Genomic DNA, 22,065 nt, shown 5'->3' on the forward strand with positions numbered 1-22,065 from the left:
CACATCAGTTCCTCTGAGAGACAAGAAATGAAATCTGTAGACTCTTTTCTTATGCCTTACAAATTTTATTAGCAAATATACAAATTTTTCCATAATTTGAACAGTGTTCTATCTTTCTTTGCTTATGTCCTGGGAAATTATAATCTATTTTATTACAATACATTGTGTATTCATGTTTTTATATCATAGACTGTAATATAAAGATTCAATAAATACTAATTATTTGCTGATTTTACTTATTCATTAGATTTGTCTTCATTTATCTATCCTTAAATTATTCTTCATATTCCCCTTATTCTTACTATTCTTCTTCTTCTTTTCTTCTTCTATGTAGATATAAATTCAAATTCTTATTCCTCTTCTTCTTCTTAGTATTTTTAAATTCTTACTCTTATTACAATTCTTTGTAGTTTTAAAGTATTCTTCTTCCTGTTCTTGTTCTTCATCTTCTTCGTCCTCGTCTTCCTGTTCCTGTTTCTGACCCAGCTCCCAGTGGTGCCAACCATTATGGTGCTGAGGAGAAGGAAGAGGACAAACATGACAGATGCCAAGGACTCTCCCAACAGAAATAGGGCAATGACCAACCAGGGGCCCCATGGACTCCACGTCATCTCTTGCATTCAATGTCGGTGACAATGTGCTTTCCAGAGGGAAACACTGCAGCATCCAAGAGCTGTCCCAAGGGGACAACATCTGCAACAAACCCTTGGGCTTGGTGGATGATGAGGACCCCCTGGAGGGACCCAGCTGTTCCAGGCACGTGGGCGCAGAGGCGGCGGCAGCAGAGGCAGCCCGTGCCCTGCCCAGCGCCTCTCCTGCCCCGCAGGGTCCCACAGAAACCAAGCCAGTGGCTGCTGCCCCGGCCGGAGCTGCTCAGCAGGACGAGCCTCTGAGCCTCTCGCTCCGGAGGAGGAAAAGGCAGCAGCTCCTCCTTTTTCAGTGAGGAGAGGACATCACTAGGGACAGAGAGCCCACTCGCTGTCCGATTCGATACTGCGGCCAGCAGCCCGGCTCGGCTGTACGTGAACCAAAACATCACCAGTGAGACCCTGAGCAAGGCTCTGCTGGAGATCCAGGCACTGAGGCAGCAGCGGGAGGCACGGGATGCCCTGGAACCATGGATTGCTGTAGAAAGGGAAGCAGCAGTTAGAGCAGCAAGGGAAGAGAGCCCGGTGCCTGCCCCGCACAGCTCGCCCAGCCCCTCGCCCGCCCCGCTGGGAGCCCAGGCCCTCAGGGAGCAGCAGGAGGGGACAGCAGCAGGGTCAGTGCTGGCACTGCAGGAGAGGATGGAGGACTCGGATGAGGAAATGAAATACTGGCAGTTCCTGGATGATCTGGAGTCACTCACAGGACAGAGCACTTCGTCCAGAGGGGGGATCCCAGTGCTCGCCACCTGTGAGGCCTCGGTTGAGTGCCCGGCACTGGAGCCGTGCAGCCAAGGGCCGGTGCCTGCCCCGCACAGCTCGCCCAGCCCCTCGCCCGCCCCGCTGGGAGCCCAGGCCCTGCGCGGGCAGCCGGCTGCCCCCAGGAAACGACCCTCCCGCTTCAGGCGGGCGCTGCGGGCGCTGCGGGGGCCGTGCCCGTGTCCCTGCCTGGTGCCACAGCCGGAGGAGTAGCACACACAGGGCACCCACAGCAGGGATCGCTCCCAGAGCCTCCCTCCCTGCGGGGCTGCGGCACACCCGGGGCTGCCGGCACCACTGGGAGCTGGGTCACAAACAGCAACAGGAACGACGAGGACGAAGAAGACAAAGATGGAGAAGACAAACGCTAAGAAGACGATGAAGATACTGAAGAAGAGCAATAGGAATAAGAATTTAGGATGAAGACATGGACAAGAAGAAAGGGTACCCCAACTCCCAGCTTCTGGAATCCAATGTTGTGTCATGGTCACCAGTTTGGTTGCAGCAGGAATCTGCACAGGAGGCATTTGCACTGTGACAACAGGAGCAACTCTGATTTTGCTCCTTGCGTGCTGCCATGCAGCCTCGGAGAGGAGAGATGCTTTTGAGCACGTGTGAATCCTCCACTTGTTCCACATTGACTCTGAAGCTTTGTACCCAGCTGTTGGTTTTTTCCCGACCTTGCTCATTTTAGCTTCAACGTTTGCAAAAGCAAGCAGATCACAGGGAACAAGAGATTTAAAATTTTTAAAAAGCAAGAGCAACAAGTGACAGAACTGCAGAAGAAAGATTTTTTAATAGAATAGTTTTTCTTTTTTTATATCTCTTGTCAGTAGAGATGCTGCTCCTAACTACCTCTCTCTGACTTTTGACCCACATGTATTTCTAATTATAACTTTCTAGTATTTGTTATGCTTTTGAACCCCACGTACAACAGACGAGTGCCATCGATAGTAGTTTTCTCTCCCAAACAGGCTAAAGCACTCGTTTCTTTCTGCCGAAGAGGCGGAACCCCGTGTGTTTCGTGTGCCATCGCACAGCCCGGCGCCGGTATCTGCACAGGGCATTTAGGGCCTGGGGCAGCCGTGTGGCGATGCTGCCGCAGCCGAGCCCAGCCCTTGGGGCCGCTGTCCGTGTGCATTTGGAAGCGCACGGACACAATTCCCAGCCCCGTCCGGCTTTGTGCTTCATGTTCCTGTTGCCTGTGCGGGCGGAGCGGGGCCGGCGGGAGCCGCGCTCCCCTCAGAGCCCCTGAGGGCGGCAGCAATGGCGGCGCCGCTCCCTCAGCGCCCGGGCCCGGCCCCGGCGGGCGGGGAGCGCTCGGCAGCGCCCTGGTGGCAGCAGGGCCCGAGCCCCGGCCCCGGGCTCTGTCCCCGAGGCGCCGCACAGGCGAGGGGAGACCTGCAAGAGTCGCTGCCTGAGGCATTGCCCCGGCCCTGGGGCGGCACCTGGCCCCTGGCCGTGTGGGACCGCGCGAGCTTCTCGTGCTCCCACTTCTCAATGAAGTGAAGAAATTCAGCCAAATTAAATTTAATAAAGAAATAGATGTTATTCTGCGGCCGAAAGATCGGTCACACAGAAAGCCACGATCGAGGAAAGCAGCTCGGAGCCCGGGGTCGGAGCTGGGTGAACACGCACAGATCTGATCTCTATCGCACCAGACCTCCCAAGTTCACGACTGCTGCTTCGGCTGGTCCCTTCTTATACAGTTTTTGGGCAGAGTCCGAATTAATTCTATTCTTCTCGTAATTTTAGCATATTCCTGAAGTTTTCTTGTCCCGGGGTTGGGCTGCCCAAAGCCTTTCCTGGGTCTGATGAATTGTCCATCCTGGGTCATGAGTGGGCCATTTCGGGCGATGGAAGGGCCATCTCTGGTGATGGATGGGCCATCTCTGGTTCCTGGAACAGTTATTTTTAGTTCCCGGAATGTGCAATTCCTTATCAGATGAGATGTAGATATCGGAAGGTGGTAATCAAATCATCATGGTGCAAATGTCCCGGTGATAAGATCTAACCCCACCGAGGTGGAATCCTCACTTATTGTGAGAGAACTTCTTTTAGTGTTGAGAAATTTTTCTCTCAGCCACGCTGGTGGAGGGATTTTGAAACTCTGTCTCTACATGGTCTGATTACATTCCAGTTTTGTTGCAGTGGGGATCCTGCAACACGCATATATCAAACCAGGAGTCCCGTGGAAAGGAAATATATATGGACAGACAGATTCTTGATAGCTGTTTCAGAGATGTTTATTTCTCCAGCCGCATGGCCGGAGCTCTGCTGAGGAACTGTTCCAGTCACGGGACCAAGGGTCCTTCTGCCCGCGCAGGGAACACAAACCAACCAATGGGAACGAGGCTGAGCAGGGGCAGGGAAGCCCCGTGTCTGTGCCCTCAGGGCCCCTCTCCCAGGGCTACACGGCAGGGGAGGGACCCCAACACCTCACCCGTTTTATTTTAATAAAAGGAGAATGAAAACAACTGGATAAACATAACAAGAACCGTTTCAAAACAAAACAAGCCACCCTCCTGAGTCTTTAAATGTCCAAACAGATTCTGTGGAACATCTTAGGGCTGACAGAAGGGAGACAGGACTCTCTGAGCATGCTTTGTGGGGAAACTGAGGCAGGAGAGGGTTTAACTTCTTCCCTCCCCCTTTTCATCCCCCACTCGGCATTGGAAAGGGATTTTTGGGGAAACAATTGGCAAAAGCATGGTTTTGTGAGGGAAACCATGGGTGAAAAAACGGATTGGGAATACACTGGGGGTAATAGGACATAGGGTAAAAGGGAAAGGTGGGATTAGGAAAGGGAAACTGTAGGGGGGGCTTACAATGGAGATACTGTCTAACATGACTACGATTTTTTGCATATATACTGCCTTTTACAGAAACACCATCAGGCCCAGTGACCTGCGATGCTTGTAACCCTTTTCTCCCTAGTACAATATTAAATTCCACCACTTCTCCATCTCCCAAGCTTGGGATCCATTTTTCAGGGTTATTCTTTTTAATAGCAGTTCTATGCACGAATATGTCTTGCTGGTTGTCACACCTTGTTATAAAACCATATTTTTGCTTAACATTATACCATTTTACTATCCCTAAGGTCTTAGTTACTATGATCTTTTCCTTTTTCCAAGTGGCTGCTGTTTTCTGTCTCGCTGCGTCTTTGCTCTCTCTTTCAGTCGCTCCCGTGTTGGAATTGTCGGGGCTGCTGGTGCCTGCGCGCTCTTCCCGGGGTCGCGTTCGGGGCTGCGCGGGCCGGGCCGGGCCGCGCCGCTCAGTTCTCCGTGCGTCGCCTCCTCTGGTCGCAGCTTCGCTGCCGATGCCGGGCGCTGCACCCACGTCTCGGCCGGGCCCCCGAGCGATGACTCCCCCGCGCCCCGCTCCAGCGCGCATCTCGGCTGGGCGCGGCTCCGTTCCACCGCCACCGCCGCCAGCCGCCGCCCGCGCACCGCCCCTCTCGGTCGGGCGTTCCCGGGGCTCGCTCCACCACGCACTGCACGGGGCCATTCGGGCACCGCCGGGTCCCGCCGCTCCCCGCTCCGCCACCGACACTGCGGCTCGCGTGGCTCCGCCCGCGCGCGGGAACTGCCTCGCTGCTGCTCGCAGAGCGCTCGGCGCACGTGGCCTGGGCCGCACGGTCACTGCGCCAGGCTTCCCTTCGCCAGGACACAGCTGACATTGCTCAACAGTCTCGGTAACTAAATAATATTCACGAAAATATTCTTCCATCGGCATATATTTTGACTCCAGTATTAACTGTGTCCAAACGGTTTTCCAAAAGCCCTTGGTAAGAATTAAATCCCAAGAAACATAGAAAAAGTTCTTAAACAACCATGCCAGGAAGTGTTTCAGTTCTTTTTGAGCTTGAATCAAGCTAAAATTTACAAATCGTTGTTCAAGAATCATTTTAAGATAAATGTCCATATGCGGCTCTGAGAGCCAAGAGTCTTCCCACGGTTCCTCCATAGTTTAGATATGGAATAGCAAAGCAAAACCAAGAAGAGGAATCCAAAGTTTCCAGGGTTTACTCACACAAATCAGTCGCTTAGGGATCGGGGATCGTTCTGCTCTCAAATCTCCACCATTTGTTGCAGTGGGGATCCTGCAACACGCATATATCAAACCAGGAGTCCCGTGGAAAGGAAATATATATGGACAGACAGATTCTTGATAGCTGTTTCAGAGAGATGTTTATTTCCCCAGCCGCATGGCCGGAGCTCTGCCGAGGAACTGTCCCAGTCACGGGACCAAGGGTCCTTCTGCCCGCGCAGGGAACACAAACCAACCAATGGGAATGAGGCTGAGCAGGGGCAGGGAAGCCCCGTGTCTGTGCCCTCAGGGCCCCTCTCCCAGGGCTACACGGCGGGGGAGGGACCCCAACACAGTTTTATACATAATAGCACGAATTACATACTTTATTTATAACACCAAGCTTGTCCAGGTGCCTGTGGATGGCCCCGTCCTTGCGCGGTGCCCCTGCCCCGCTCAGCTTCCCGTCCCCTGCAAAGGCGCCGAGGGCGCGCTCGGAGCCGCCGGGTGCCATTGCTAAAGGCGCTGGCGAGCCCCGGGGCCCCGGCAGAGCCCTGAGGGACAGCCCTGGTCCCCGGCCTCCCGCGGGACGCGGAGCCGCTGCCCACGAGTCCCTGGCACGTCCGTGCGGCCAATTCCTCGTGCCCTGCACAGCGCAGCCTGCAAACGCAGGGCTCTGCAGCGTGGGGCTGGGGCTGTCGTGTGGGAGCGTGGCCAAAGGCCCTCAGGGCTCTGGGCACAGCAGGGGCCGCAAGGCCACGAGTCCGGGGCTGCTCCAAGCCAGTTCCTCTCTGCCCCGATGTTTTTGGGGTGCCGGGGATGGCTCTTTGTGACCCAGGCGTGGGGTGTCAGGGCCCTTTGTGATGTGGGACATGGTGGTGGCCAGAGACCCTTGTGACATCAGAGAGCCCGGCCCTGGCTGAGGGTATCTAAGGGACGCAGAGCCCTGCGGTGCCCATCACAGGAGCGCCGTTCTCTGAGGAGGAAGCAGCTCCCTGTGCTCATCTGCTCTAGAGAGCAACGGAGATTATTGAGAAGATGGAGAAGGAGAACGGGAAGCCCAACTCCCAGCCCGCCCAAGGCCAACTGCTGAGCCTGTGGAGGAGGCCAGGAGTGAGGGATGAGGCAGGAAGGAGAGGCCAGTGGACAGAGAGGGCCAGGATCTTTGCTCTGCCAAGGGAGCCCTCTCCGTCCCACGCCGCCTCCTCCTCACCAACGCACATCAAGCTGCCGCCAGTGCACCTCGGGCAGCCAAAGGTGGGACCCAGAAAGCTCCAACACCTCAAGGTCCCACAGGTGGAGCTCGGGCAGCCGTGGGCAGCGCCGCAGGGCAGCCGGAGCCAGGCCCTGTCCCTCCGTGGGGACACGCTGCCACCGCTGCCGCCTCTGCCACAGCTGGCACCGCTGCCACCACGGCCCTGCCTGGTGAGCCCCAGGGACACTCGGAGCTGGGACACAGAGCTGGGGAGTGCAGGGGAGAAGGGGCCTCAGCCCCGCAGCCCCTGTCCTTGGCAGCCATACACCCCCGTGCCCAGGGTGTTCTTGCCCCTGCTCAGGGTGGCCCAGGAGGGCACAGCCCGAGTGTCCCCGAGCTCGCAGCTGCTGCCTGTGCCGCCCATTCCCTCGGGGACTCCTGCCATGGAGTGCAGCATCACTGTCACGGCTGTGGAGAAACAGGATTCCCGACAGGAAAATGACAGTGAGCTGTCCCAAGGGGAAAACAGCAGCGAGCAGGAGCTGTCCCCAGTGACAGAAGACAGCGAGCTCTTCCCAGGGGACAGCACAAGTGACGAGGAGCTGTCTGAAGTAGAAGATGACAGCGAGCTCTTCCCAGGGGACAGCACGACTGATGAGGAGCTGTCCCCAGTGGAGGAGGCCATCAAGGTCACTCCAGATGACAGCACAAGTGACATGGAGATATCTGAAGTGGAAGAGACCATAGAAGTCATTCCAGGGGACAGCACAAGTAATGAGCAGCTCTCTCCAGTGGAAGAGGCCATCGAGATCTTTCCCGGGGACAGCACAAGTGACGAGGAGCTCTCTGAAGTGGAAGATGACATCGAGGTCATTCCAGAGGACAGCCTGAGTGACCAGGAGCTGTCCAAAGTGGAAGAGGCCATCGAGGTCATTCCACGGGACACCATGAGTGATGAGGAGCTGTCCGAAGTGGAGGAGGTCATCGAGGTCATTCCAGAGGACAGCCTGAGTGACCCAGACCTGTCTGAAGTGGAAGAGGCCATCGAGGTCATTCCACAGGACAGCACGAGTGACCAGGACCTGTCCGAAGTGGAAGAGGTCATCGAGGTAATTCCACAGGACAGCCTGAGTGACCAGGAGCTGTCTGAAGTGGAAGAGGCCATCGAGGCCATTCCACAGGACAGCACAAGTGATGAGGAGCTGTCCGAAGTGGAAGAGGCCATCGAGGCCATTCCAGGGGACAGCCTGAGTGACCCAGCACTGTGCCCAGTGGATGGGGCCCATCGAGCTCTTCCCAGGGGAAAACAGCCGTGACAAGGAGCTGTCCCCAATGGAAAACGACAGTGAGCTCTCCAAAGGGGACAACAGGAGTTACAAGGAGCTGTCCCAGGGTGCAGAGAAGAATGAAGAAGAGGTGTCCCAAGGGGAGAGCGACAGTGGCAAAGAGCTGTCCCAAGGGGATAACTACGAGGATGAGAAGCTTTCCCCAGAAGACGGCAAACATGACACAGAGCTGTCTTTTGGGGAAGGCTATGATGTCCAAGGCATGTCCCCATGGGAAGAAGACGATGACAAACAGTTCTCCGAGTGGGAAGAAGATGAGGACAAAGAGCTCTCCCAATGTGAAGAACATGAGGATGAAGAGCTCTCCCACTGGGATGAACATGACAACGAAGAGCGGATGAGGAGGGCCCTGCTCGGTGGTATGGAGAGAGATCAAAGCTCATCACTGGAACTGTCAGAACTGGAGCGGGTGTCAAGCCATCAGAAGGTGCTGGAGTGGCTGGAAGCCAACTTCCCCGATGATTATGGACTTGAGGATGAGGAAGCTAAGAGACACCAAAGACTGGCCACACAGAAATGGTGGAAGGACAAGTTGGAGGCCCAACAGCACGACCCATTGGACTCCATGTCATCTCTTGCATTCAATGTCAGTGGCAACATGCTTTCCAGATGGAGGCAATGTGGCTTCCAAGAGCTGTCCCAAGGGGAAGATGCCATCCAGGACACTTGGAGCGAACTCTTGGGCCTTATGGATGATGAGGACTCCCTGGAGGGACCCAGCTGTTCCAGGCATGTGGGTGCAGAGGTGGCAGCAGAGGCAGCCCGTGCCCTGCCCAGTGCCTCTCCTGCCCCGGGGCATCACACGGATGCCAAGCCAGCAGCTGCGGAGGAGGAGGAGGAGGAGGAGGAGCCTGAGCCTCTCGCTCCCGAGGTGACAGAGGCACAGAGCCAGGTCTCCAAGAAACGTCCCTCCCGCTTCAGGCGGGCGCTGCGGGCGCTGCGCAGGCTGTTCCGGTGTCCCTGCCTGGCACCACAGCTGGAGGAGTAGCGCCCACGCCAGCGCCAGGCCGGGCCTGGAGGTGGAGGCAGAGCAGCCCTTGGGCGGGACAAACGTCCCAGTTGTGGTTCCTGGAGATCAGCACAGCCCAGCACAGCAAGTGCAGGAATCGGGCCAACAAGTGGCCACGGATCGTAGGGGGGGACCAGGAGCACCAAAGACCCCCAAGGCCACCGACCCTTTCCCAGAAGGGTCTGAAAGAACGGACTGTGCAAGAGACCCCATTTGCACAGAGGTGAGAAACCCATTGCAGCGTGGGGAACCCAGTCCAGAAAAGGGTACCCCCACCAAGCCCGTGACCCTGGACATCCCAACAGCTGGACTGTGGCTGGAACCCAGAGTGACATCCCCTCAGCTGGAACCGTGCTGGAACCTGGAGTGACATCCCCTCAGCTGGAACCACGCTGGAACCTGGAGTGACATCCCCTCATCTGGAACCACGCTGGAACCAGCAGTGACGTCCCCTCAGCTGGAACCACGCTGGAACCAGCAGTGACGTCCCCTCAGCTGGAACCACGCTGGAACCAGCAGTGACGTCCCCTCAGCTGGAACCACGCTGGAAGCAGCAGTGACATCCCCTCAGCTGGAACCACGCTGGAACCAGCAGTGACGTCCCCTCAGCTGGAACCACGCTGGAACCAGCAGTGACGTCCCCTCAGCTGGAACCACGCTGGAAGCAGCAGTGACATCCCCTCAGCTGGAACCACGCTGGAACCAGCAGTGACGTCCCCTCATCTGGAACCACGCTGGAACCAGCAGTGACGTCCCCTCAGCTGGAACCACACTGGAACCAGCAGTGACATCCCCTCAGCTGGAACCACACTGGAACCAGCAGTGACGTCCCCTCATCTGGAACCACGCTGGAACCAGCAGTGACGTCCCCTCAGCTGGAACCACGCTGGAAGCAGCAGTGACGTCCCCTCAGCTGGAACCACGCTGGAAGCAGCAGTGACATCCCCTCAGCTGGAACCACGCTGGAACCAGCAGTGACGTCCCCTCAGCTGGAACCACGCTGGAAGCAGCAGTGACGTCCCCTCAGCTGGAACCACGCTGGAACCAGCAGTGACATCCCCTCAGCTGGAACCACGCTGGAAGCAGCAGTGATGTCCCCTCAGCTGGAACCACGCTGGAAGCAGCAGTGACGTCCCCTCAGCTGGAACCACGCTGAACTGGTGCCGTGAATATTTTTGTCTTTTCTTTTATACCCCTGTTACAGCTTTTTACAGCTCCTGTATTCTCAGTGCTTTTTGCCAACATTCTTGGCCTTGTTCGTTAAGCTGGGAGATGAAACATTTTAGAAGCTTCGTAGTTAGGGGTCAGTGTGCCCCAGACCCCAAGGTCCTCTCCAGAACACATTTTGTAAACTAAGATAGAACCATCCAGGGGAAGGTTTCTTGGGGAGCGGGGGCTCATTCGAGCCTCTCCTTGGGGAATTTTTGATAGATTAGTAATTAGTAAGACCTATAATGTTACACCAGATCTTTTGGGGTGGGCATTGCGGTGCACATGGAGGTGCATTCAAACTGCACATAGTGCACCTAAGGATCCTTAAAAGAGATACCAAGGTTGAAACACAGATATCGAAGGAAACATTAAGACTTTAATATTTTAGTTAAAGATAAGTTTTGCTAGAATTAGTTAGAGGAAGTACGTCCACCTGAGACTAATTAAGAGTTAATAAGAGTTAAGTTAGAAACAAGCTTTTAAGTTGCAGATAATTAATTAAATGCTTTTTTATATTTGTTTAGCTGTGTTTATAATAAGAACCAGAAAGCAGTGATAGATAGATCTAAAGAAATTTAAAACAATTGCTAATTTTTCCCATCTGGATACTATTCAGAAGTCATAAGGAAGAAACTGGATGTTCCCCAAGAGGCCATTTGGATTGTCAAAACCCAGAGGGGTGGAAAGTTCAGGTGAGGAAGAGCATTATTCCTTCATCTTCAAGACCACTCCTCAATTAATAATGATCCAATTTAGAAACTATACTAGGCATGCTTAATGACATTAAAGCTAATTTCCATACAAAGTGGAGAATAGGAGGGGTCATTGTTATAAATATGTATTTGTATTTTGGATATTCATAACTTTTGTGGATAAAACTCTGTAAGCGTTCATACCTGGACACTGCGCATTAGGAAGCTGTTCCACGCCGCTGTCCGGCGCCAGTAAAACATTCACTTTCTAACTCTGAACTGTTAGAGAGCTTTTGTCCGTCTCAGTTGGATATCGGTACTAGATCAATATTCATATTTGGCTACATCAAGGTAAAATCCCTTTTTCCCTTCTAACCGTGTCTCACTCTTGATTTTAAGACCAGGAAAAGGCATCAGAACCAGGAATGACGTCCTCTCATGTGGAACCATGCTGGGAACAAGGGGGACCTCCTGTCAGCCAGGACCACACTGGAACCAGGCGCCATCATCTCTTTTTCTCCCTCTTTTCTTGTCTTTCTTTCTCTCTCTCTGCCCCTCTTTAATTCACCCCTTCCTTTGTCTCTTCCCTTTCATCCTTTCCCTTTATCCTGTTATAAATTAAGTCGATAGTTCGTGCTGTTATGTATAAAAATTAACTGTAATTAAACTATACAGAGCCAGAGTTTCAAAGCCCCCCCACCAGCCTGGCTGAGAGGAAAATTTTACAACACTGGAGCAGTTGAAAAGGAAGTTCTTTCAGCACAGATGTAATCAATAGGTGAGGATTCCACCCCAGGCGGGGTTGGATCTTATCACCGGGACATTGACACTATGATGGCTTGATCGCTGTCTTCTGATCTCTACCTCTCAGCCCATAAGGAATTGGACATTCCGGGAACTGCACTGAGGGCTCCAGTCCGGGAACTCCATTGAGGGCTCCAGGAATCGAAGACAGACAAATTCATCACCGAAGATGGACAATTCATCAGACCCAGGAAAGGCTTTGTGCAGCCCAACTTTGGGACAAGAAAACTTCATGGATGTGCTAAACTGCGGGAAGAACAGAACTAATTCGGACTCTGCCCAAGAACTGTATAAGAAGGAACCAGCGGAAGCAGCACCCGTGAACTTGGGGATCTGACACGACAGAGGTCGGATCTGTGTTCACCCAGCTCCCATCCCGGGCTCGGGGCTGACCTTCTTCCGATCGTGGCTTTCTGCGTGACCGATCTTTCGGGCGCGGAATAAAATCTATTTCTTTATTAAATTTAATTTGGCTGAATTTCTTTTATTTCAATCCCAAACTCACTGCCACGTGTTTTCATTGTAGGTCAGGGACTAGTGTAGCAGTTGTGTAGAAATAAGTAAAATTAATGAAATATTCATATATTAATAAAAGTAAGAGTGTTGATTTTTTTGTGGACACTCCAGCTTTTATCGCTCCTTTCATCCCTGAGCATTTACGATTCTTGGGTGCTTCCCTCCCCTTAGGGGTGGGGGATCACAAGACGTTAATAAAAGCTGCTGCTTCTTACATTGTGCCTGTCTGTGCCTGGTCCACATCGGGAGCAAGGCGGGGGCTGGCAGCATAAAAAATCATGGAACCATGGAATCTGCTCTGCTGGAAGGGACCCACAGGGATCAGCCAGTCCCACCCCTGGCCCTGCACAGACCCCCCACCAATCCCAGCCTGGGCATCCCTGGCAGCGCTGGCCAAACGCTCCTGGAGCTCTGGCAGCCTCGGGGCCGTGCCCATTCCCTGGGGAGCCTGGGCAGTGCCCAGCAGCCTCTGGGGGAAGAACCTTTCCCTAAAATCCAACCTAACCCTGCCCTGGCCCAGCTCCAGCCACTCCCTGGCTGCTGTCCCTGCCCCCAGGAGCAGAGTTCGGAGTTTTAGGGAAGAGCGACTCATCTGCAGATTTCCTGACTCCATCTCTCTCTTCTCCAGCACTTCTCATGAACGTGGCAGCACACAGGTAAACTTTAACCCCCCTGCATTTATTCTTGCATCATTTCACTTGCACAAGCCCAGTCTCAGCTGTGTCCAGCATTGCACAGCCCCACACCAGCTGTGCCACCACAGCTGGGAACGGCACCATGCCTCACACAGGGGGACACAGTTTAAGGACTCTTGTTTAGTTATACCTTGTCTGTAAATAGAATTGTTTAACCAGGGGTGACTGAGGAAACAAGACGTTCACAGCATCTGAAAGAAGTTAAAATTGCATTTTGAGAGACAGTGTTGCCTAATGCTTACCTATTACAAATGCCTTAAAAACCAAAAGGAGCCATCTTCACAGTACAGATATTTTACTAGGAGTAGCTAAATGTGATGTAAATGAACAGTACAAATTAATTGCATTTTCTTGAAATAAAGAGTAACTTTTTCTCCTATTTGGCCAGAGCATTTTTTATACTGCCTTTGTAATTTTTAGGATCATATAAATTCTACAGACAGTAGAATTTTTCTCTGGTTTTCTTAAAAGAGAAGAAGATAAGGAAACAAATCCATACCATTTGTTTGGCAAAAAGCAAACTGTGCACTAAAAAGGCAGGGTGAAATGGGGGAGCAGCACCTCTCAGAGGGCAGGGAGGCCCTGGCACAGGGTACCCAGAGCAGCTGGGGCTGCCCCTGGATCCCTGGCAGTGCCCAAGGCCAGGCTGGACATTGGGGCTTGGAGCAGCCTGGGACAGTGGAAGGTGTCCCTGCCATGGCAGGGGTGGCACTGGATGGGCTTTGGGGTCCCCCCAAAGCACCCTGTGATTCCCTGGAGAGCAGGGCCGGGACAGGGCCAAGCCTCTGGACGAGCACTACGGTCCCACACCCAACCTTCTCTTCCTCCTGTGTCACACCACAGTCCCCTTCCCACGGAGCAGCTCCCGGAACTGGGAGGGATTTCCCTTCCCATCCATCACCCTTTGGACACCCACCCACTTCTGGGGGGCGCAGGGAGGGCAGAGCTCCTGCTGCTGCTCACCAAGCTCTGACCTTTTAGCTCTGTCCCTATTTCTTCTTTCTCCCCCTCTCCTGTGCTCAGAGCAGGGGCAGGAGCTGGGCCCAGGGGTTTGACAGGGGTTTGGAGGAAGCCCCAGCTCCCTTTGCTTGCACAGCACTGTCAGATCCCAGAACTGGTCCCAAAATCCAGGGGCAGCGACGCTTTGGCAGCTCCAGGCAGCCAAGGAACTGACCCACGGTCACAGCAGAGCCTTTGACAACTCTTTCAAGTAATTAGGGCAGTTTACGAGATTGTCACTGCAGTTCTTTATTTTTTTAATGAGATCCTAAATATATCCCCCGACATACAGAAAAAATAATTTCCTGAAGACACTCCTTCTTTTAAAATATTTAAATGAACAAACAAAACCGGGTGCCTTTAAACGCTTTGCTGTGAGATGTACTCGGCATTTGACAATGACAACAGAGCTGTGCTTTTATATTGTATCTACAATAATCACATGTACATCTGTAAGCACGTACTGAACTCTGGATACAGCAGTGTGCACGGAGGACAGGAGTGGAGAGGCTGGACACAGCCAGGGTGGATGTGGGATGTACGTACAGAGCAAACCCTCAAAGCCATTTCCCCTGATTCCCAGCCTCTCCCTGTTCCAAGGGCTTTGACTGCAGGATTTGAATGAACTGAGATCTCACCGTGACAAGCACAGCAGTCTGGAACCACACACTGCTGTTGCAGTCAGAGTCTGGACTTGTCACATCTCACTTCTGAGAACATATGGAAGAAAAACCTCCATTATCCACAATGTTTCCCACCCCAGTCCTCCTCACATGTAACAAAAAGCAACTGAACTCTTTTTAAAGGGTAAAAAAAATGGTCAAATGAGCATTGAAAAGGTTCCCTCATAAAAACTCATGTTGAGAAAGTACTGAATAATTAAGTCCATCCAAAAAAAACTTGCTGCAATTTCTCAGCAATTTGGCTCAATGTCTTCCAGGTGCCCAAGTCCCTTCCCCAGCTCTGAGCAGCCTCTCCTGGCTTTCCAGACCAGCTTTCCATCAACCCTGCCCCGGGCAGGCCCTCAGCATTTCTGAGCCAAGGCCAGCCTGGGGGTGTTTTGTTTTACAGCACTTCCGAGTGTGTTGCATTGGAGGGGCTGCCCAGGGAGGTTTGGAGTGCCCATCCCTGGAGGTGTCCCAGGAAGGGCTGGAGGTGGCACTCAGTGCTCTGGGCTGGGGACAAGGTGGGCATCGGGCACAGCTGGGCCTGGCTGGGCTGGGAGGGCTTTTCCAGCCTCAGGGATCCTGGGATTCTGGGATTCCAGGAAGCACAGCTCCATCTGGGAAGCCAACAGTGCCAATGTGCCATGGAGCTCCAAGGGCAAGTGAGCAAACAGCGACGCTGTCACCGGGGCGTGGACACATCCTGTCCTCGATGCACAGGGACAGGATGAGCTTCCCCTTTAGGACTGGACCCATTATGAGGGATTCATCGGATATCTGTGAGCCAAACTCCAGCCTTTCCTCATCAATGTGTTTGAGTAACTCCTGCTGGCACTGACGGGAGTTAAACACTGCTGTGCATCGAGGGGAAGTGGGAAATCCCAAGCCATGGGGCTGGGAAGGTTCTTGTTCTGTCACAATTCCCCAAATGGTGCAATCGTACAGGCTGGTACAACAATTCCCTGGCAGTGCCCAAGGCCAGGCTGGACATTGGGGCTTGGAGCAGCCTGGGACAGTGGAAGGTGTCCCTGCCATGGCAGGGGGTGGCACTGGGTGGGCTCTGAGGTCCCTTCCAACCCAACCCATTCTGGCATTCTGGGATGCTCTGATGTCCATGACAAGAGTTGCAATCTGAGAGGGGCCCCTGAGTGAAGGCTCCCCCAGTTGCAGCACCAGATGAGCCTCAGGCAGGTGCAGCTCCTTGGGGCTCCCTCCAAAACCCTCCCCAAGGTTCCTGCATTCCAGCCACGAGACTTTTTTGTCCTGTTGGCCAACTCAGGTGTCACTGTCATTGATGCTGGGGAAATGATACTATCAAAAAAGTGATGCTACTTGTGAAACACTGAAGTGAATGTTCACCCTGTTGGCAGCTACTGAGTAAAATTAGGACAGCAATAAAAGGTTAGACAATGACATTTAATGGTACTCCAGTAATAGATTTTATCACTTTCTTTAGCCTACCACAACAATGTGTATTTCATATACACTATATTTAATAAAATGTTTTGATATGGAATTAGGAAGGCATGGGTTTAGTACTATTTACATATATTAATTGAAACAATTTTCTTAACAACATTGAAAAATAGAAACTTAAAGTTCTCTTAACCGTGTTTTCAGCCAGTTAGTGGTAAACAAATGCATGCCTAGGAAGTCACACTCCCTCTAAAACGTGGTCAGTTGAAAGTTTCTAACTAAAGTGTGTATCTCTGTTTTGTTTCAAAAAATACATAAGTATGTCTGTCATTTCTGATACAAAATTCTACACTATCTTCAATAAATAAATAATAAAGCGATTCTGAAAAGTATGAAATGTAAACTTTGTTGTCCCTCCAACACACATTTTTTTTCCTTCCCATTGCTTGAAACATTACAGTGGTCTTTTAGGAAATTATAATACACAGACACTTCCCAGCACAGTTTACACTTATTACCATACTGACCTACCTACCTGTTATGGATATATCCTAATTTCCTAATGGAAACCAATAAGACTTGGAGTGCTAGAGAACACCGCCGACACAGGAGAGGTGGGAACCAGTACTGAAAGGACATGCAAGGAACACCAAAACCTAACAACAGCTCCACGAGAACGTTCACATGCGAATGACACGGGCTGGCACCTCCCATCCGGAATGAAGTCCTTACAAAAATACCAGTGGATGTGTGGCAGGGCATGAACAAAAGGAATCCCAGCAGAACAAAGAGGAATTTGACTCTCAGGGGTCTTTCTTCCCCCGAGTCCAGACTCAGCAAAGCACTCTCACGGTGCCTGAGGGAAAGCAGACGTCAGTGCCCGCCTGAAGCCGGGAGCTTTGCCAGACGGGGATGTGGGCCTGGACGTGCGTATCCATGGAGTGGAAGGGATGGAGAGCCCTGGCATTCCCCCGCTGGCTTTGGGTTCCCCACGCTGCACCACCACGAGCTCTCTGGTCACACCCAGCACCCGCCCTGCGGGAGCTGCAGGACGTGGCTGCCCCGAACCCCGGCACAGCTCCATACCCGGGCACCACGGACTGCTTTGCAAACCAGGCTCTGCAGGCTGGAAATTCGCTTCCCGAGCTGGAGCCGTGATTGTTTCTTCTCCCCCACTGCAGGTGACGATCACCCCTGGGAGCAGCAGCAGTAAAGGAGTACCGAGAGGTACACATGACATCCAGCAGGGCTCTGTGCCTCACCCTTGGCTTCCTGTCCCAGCACTTCCAGTCCTCTGGACAACAGGGACTTCCAAAGGGAAGTGGGGTGGACTCTTCTGGAGTGCAATTCATCTCTGTGCAGAAGGTCTGGACATCTTTTATTTTCAGGGGCAACACGAGTTATGAAGTGGGATGTTCATAGAATCTTCTCTGTTTATAGATATAGACTATTTATTTTCTAAGTCTTTTCAGTACCATCATGAAGATCTTCAAAGATCTTCTTGCTGCGAAACCGCTCCTTCCATTCACGTCACATTTACACCCCACTCTGCTGAGCAATAGGCACAGAACTCCTCAAGGGGGAAAACCCTGCAGAAATCCTCCAAAACACACCCACACTGCCTTCTCCATGGAAATTAAAGAGCAGGGCAACAGCCACCTCTGTGGTTTGCCAGCCATCCCAACTGCAGCACAAGGAACTACAGGGTTGTTTCACCAGCCCAGGGAACCAACGCCAAGTTCCACACAGAGAGATTGAGGGAGATCTCCTCACTAAATTGGGATTCATGTGTTCAGTGAGAATTATCAAGGCACAAAGATGTTCCTGTTTGCTTTGATAACCCTCTGACGTGTGAAGGGCGAGCAGTAGTTTCATGCTACACCAGCAAGGACTCGGTGACAGCTTCTGCAGACACCTCCTGCAGTGAACTCCGGCTGAATTCCGACATCCACCCCTCTCTCCTAAGGCTCATCAAACAGCTGCAGGTCCAGGCGCACCACGATCTCTCCTGTGGGGACTTCGTGCAGAAGGAGACACTTTGTAACTGGTCCCTTGGAACCCTGATCCTTCTTGATGTCTGCCACACGGATCTCTGTCCTGCCCAAAAAGTCTGGAATGCAAAAACACAGTGTGCTCAGGAAAGGGAAGGCAGAGTCTGCAGAAGGACCTGAACTTCCACCCACACACAACAGAAGAGAAAACAAGCCTTCAGTCCAACTCTACTCGTGCACTTGAAGAGGGCCAAAGGCTGCCAAGCTGCATAGAAGGGGATTTAGCCAGACCATGTTAAACAGCAGCAGCATTAAAAATGGGGCCATAAGTGGAAAATCCAACTATAGAATTCACAGCTGCCTTGGTTCAGGGACTTCTTGATTTTATGATATGTTAGAAGAAGACCAAAAGTTGCTGAACAGTTAAACCTGAGTGTGAAGCCTCTGGAGATGACAGAGCCAAGCAGGGCATCAGCCCAGCAATGAGGTCAATGGGCCAGTACCAGTCCCATCCAAACACTGCCTGAGAGATCACGACTCCAGAATACACCCTGTGATGCTCCACATGTTTATTCCAGCTCATGAAATAAGAATGAGAGAGGCTGTGGACTCCCCATCCCTGCAAGTGTTCAAGGCCACTCTGGATGGGGCTTGGAGCAGCCTGGGATAGTGGAAGGTGTCCCTGCCCATGGAAGGGGTTGGAACTGGATGATCCTTAAGGTCCCTTCCCACCCAAAACCGTTCCATGATTCTATTGGGTTTGGAATCCTGGGCTCATTTTATATAACAGGAAGGCATTTCTCTTCCTCCTGCAGGAACCCATCCATGTGCAAGCAGCATCCAGAGCTTTCTGGAGTCTTAGCAGGATTACAAACCACACTTTAGTTGTTGTCAATCACACAAGAAAAGGAACTCTCAAAACCCAGAGGGAGCTGGACTCTTTTTGTGCTGATACTGGGGTGGAGCAAGGGTAAGTTGACTCCCAAATATGCAAAGTGTGGAGCAAGGGTAAGTTGACTCCCAAATATGCAAAGGGGGTCAAATCTGGGGTGTCTTTAAAGATCATCTCCCAGCCCAGCCCATTCCCTCTGATTTCCCTCAGCAGGACTGCAACTCCTCAGAACAGAGCTTTGCAAGCGCCCTTGGCAGGGGCAGCCCCATACGCACCATCCGGGGAGAACTGGTCCCGCTCAAACACCGTGATGCACAGCACGTCCTGCTCCAGGTCCTTGATGAAGAACTGGCAGTTGGAATTCCACTTGGGATTGAGGGTGTCCTGGATGGTCTTGGTGATGTGGCACTGGGAGCCCATGGTCACCTCGCAGTAGGGGTTACTCTTTCCTGGGAAGATAGGAACAAACAGAAACGAGTGGGGCTTTTTTAGCTGTGTGATCCTGCTCCTGAGCTTCCTTCTACTCCGACAGCCAACTGAGCTGGGAAAGACCTTGGCCAGACCAGGGCTCTGGCCCCATCCCAGGCTCTGCTTCACTGCCTTTGTAATGGGCTACACTAACATCACAGTGAATACTCTGCTCTGCTGGGTGCTGAGCACCCTCCACTCTTCCCTTCAGGACTTTATGGCTGCTTTGGTGGAAACTCAGTCAGTCTGAAACAAAAGCCTCACGCAGGACAACTGCAGGACCACAACTGAGCTGCACAAATTCACTTCTGCCTATTTTACCTTAATTAAACCCACATCATAACAAAATCATGTCTGGGACAGAACCCCTGCAGAGTTAGGCTGGCAAACGGGAATGTCTTCTCGATGGAGCAAAGAAAGCCAAGGCACTCACCATGGGACCTGCAAGGTTTTAGTTCAATGCCTTCAACAACATTCACCATCAGCCTCCCGATGCCTGTTGCTCTCTGAGAGCGAACTGTGGTGGAACAGAAGAGCAGAGAAACGTCACCAACGGATCTTCCTGCCCATGGACTTTCCCTCAAAAGATGAGACCCCCCACATCCTGTGCTGTACCTAGGTAGGCCTTTTCCCTCTTCTTCTTTTCAGTCTCTATGTAAAGTTCTGAAGCAGCTTTGATCTTCTGAACCCAGGCAGTCCTTTGGAAGGAAAGGAGAAAAAAAAAGTTGCAAAATGCCGTTTCCATTTTTCCCTGCTGGAGCACAGCAGACAAAACTAAAGCTGTCCCTCCTTCACAGGGAAGGCTCTGGCCCCATCCCACAGCTGTCTGCCTGAAAGGGATCTTACTGGAATTCACAGCACCTGCAGGATGTAACCATCCCAGGCAGCAAATCCCACCACACAAAGAAAGCTCAAGAGAACCATGAGCAGGAGACGCTTGATGAGAAAACAAAATGTCTAAAGAACAGATTTGCTTTCATCCAGCCCTTTGCTTCCTGCAATAAACTGACTCCTAGGAGCCAGGAGGTACAGGGCACTGGGGTTGCTGAGGTGGCCACTGTCCTTGGTCCCTGAGACTTCCTACCAAATTCTTCTGACTCTTGGGACATTAAAAGCATAACTTGGGGAGTCCACAGGTGGTGAATGGGCCCTTCTGGGAAATCATTTCATGCTTAAGAATCACACAGTCTCCTGAGTTGGAAGGGACCCACATGGATCACTGAGTCCAGCTCCTGACCCCAGCAATCCCAGCCCGTGCCTGAAGGAGACTGAGGGGGAAGGCTGACAGGGGAAAAGGGTGGCAGATGGGCTACTAAGTGATCTCGAGGGCTTAGAAGAACTGCTGTGACATACAAGGGAGCCTGAGACCTGAGTCAAGGAAACAAGGGAGAATCTGGAAGCTGTGGATCCATTTCTGAACCCCAAATGAAGAGCTGCTGCTCCACAGGACATTCATGGTTTGGGTTGGGAGGGATCCTAAAGCCCATCCAGTGCCACCCCTGCCATGGCAGGGACACCTCCCACTGTCCCAGGCTGCTCCAAGCCCCAGTGTCCAGCCTGGCCTTGGACACTTCCCAGGATGGGGCAGACACACCTCAAGATGTTTTATACATTTTGTGTATCAGAAATTGGAGGGTCCTACAGTTCCCAGCTGGGACAACACGGTATCTGCAGTAGGGGGAGGGGTTTGATGCACATTCAGCTTTCAGTTTTTAGGAAAAGTTCTCTTCCAAGACCTTACATTTGCAGAGAGAAGCATTTACAGTGTAAGTCAGTGTAGTTTTCTCTCTGTAACCTTGCCAGAGACAAAAACCTCCAGCTGAAGATTTAAGGGTGTCTTCCCTTTGACTTTTCCAGTCTGAACTGAATTGGGTAAAACTAACATGGTTTAGTTTGGTAGGTTCTGCTTCAAATTTCACTTTTGACCTGTTGCTTGATCTCCTTCAACATCCAGCCACACAAATGCTTTCACTGCACAGACAAACAGCTGGTAACAGCAGAAGATAGAATTGCATCTTTTGGCTTCCTCACATTACCATAAAATGTGAAATGCAGCCTAAATATCCACCCTCAGCCATTTCTAGCTGGAATTCAGGAAACATCATTATTTCTCCCTCCTTTTCAGATCACCATATTCTCAAAAAGGAATTTCCCAGTCTTGTAAAATGACCAGCTTGGAGAGTGCTCTGCAAGTTTCCATCATAACCATTCCCATCCTACCTTTGCACCAAACTTTTCAAGGGTTCACGAAGGCACTTACCTTTCATTAATGCTTTCGGCCCGGAGTGTGTAGACTCTGTCAATGTGGGAGATGTGGAAGATGGGCTCATCTCCAGAAGGGTCTGTGGGTAATTTTACCAGTACCTCATTTAGGAAAATGGGCTGTAAAACATCAGCAAAGCTGGAATTGTACTGCAGAGTCTGAATGGGAGCATTCAGCACACATCAGCTCACAGTAGGTTTATTGCATGCCCCAAGTATCTCCCCTCTTCTGCCTCCCATCTTTCTTCAGAAAATTTTAAAAGTTGACAAAGATAGAGGTGCCTGCAGAGCCTGGAAACACTCCTGGAGAGAGCCAAGCACAGCATTGTCTCCTTCTCCCCGAGAGCAGCGAGCACCGCTCTCCCTCCGCTGCCTCAAGCCCTCATGGAAGAGTTTCGTTCAAACAAAACTTCAAAAGCATCTTTTCTTATCTCACTGGAGCACACAGCCACCTTTCCTGCCATCAGT

The 22,065-nt window shown here is 52.0% G+C and overlaps 1 protein-coding gene across 7 annotated transcripts in view; it reads right to left on the reverse strand.

Annotated features, from left to right (window-relative positions):
- Positions 1–15,965: 15,965 nt before the first annotated feature.
- The window catches only part of ITSN1 (intersectin 1), a 101,697-nt gene continuing 95,597 nt past the window's right edge, over positions 15,966–22,065 (reverse strand). For all 7 annotated transcript variants that reach the window (XM_048292081.1, XM_048292116.1, XM_048292112.1 and 4 more), the window contains 5 exons: positions 21,596–21,717; positions 19,951–20,033; positions 19,769–19,852; positions 19,143–19,316; positions 15,966–18,094 (listed from right to left, as the gene is read on the reverse strand). In XM_048292081.1, coding sequence (XP_048148038.1) covers positions 17,946–18,094; positions 19,143–19,316; positions 19,769–19,852; positions 19,951–20,033; positions 21,596–21,717 — 612 coding nt within the window. In that variant the 3' untranslated portion in view covers positions 15,966–17,945. The remainder of the gene's footprint in view (positions 18,095–19,142; positions 19,317–19,768; positions 19,853–19,950; positions 20,034–21,595; positions 21,718–22,065) is intronic.

Source organism: Corvus hawaiiensis, chromosome 2 (genome assembly GCF_020740725.1).
Source record: "Corvus hawaiiensis isolate bCorHaw1 chromosome 2, bCorHaw1.pri.cur, whole genome shotgun sequence".
Classification (NCBI taxonomy): domain Eukaryota; kingdom Metazoa; phylum Chordata; class Aves; order Passeriformes; family Corvidae; genus Corvus; species Corvus hawaiiensis.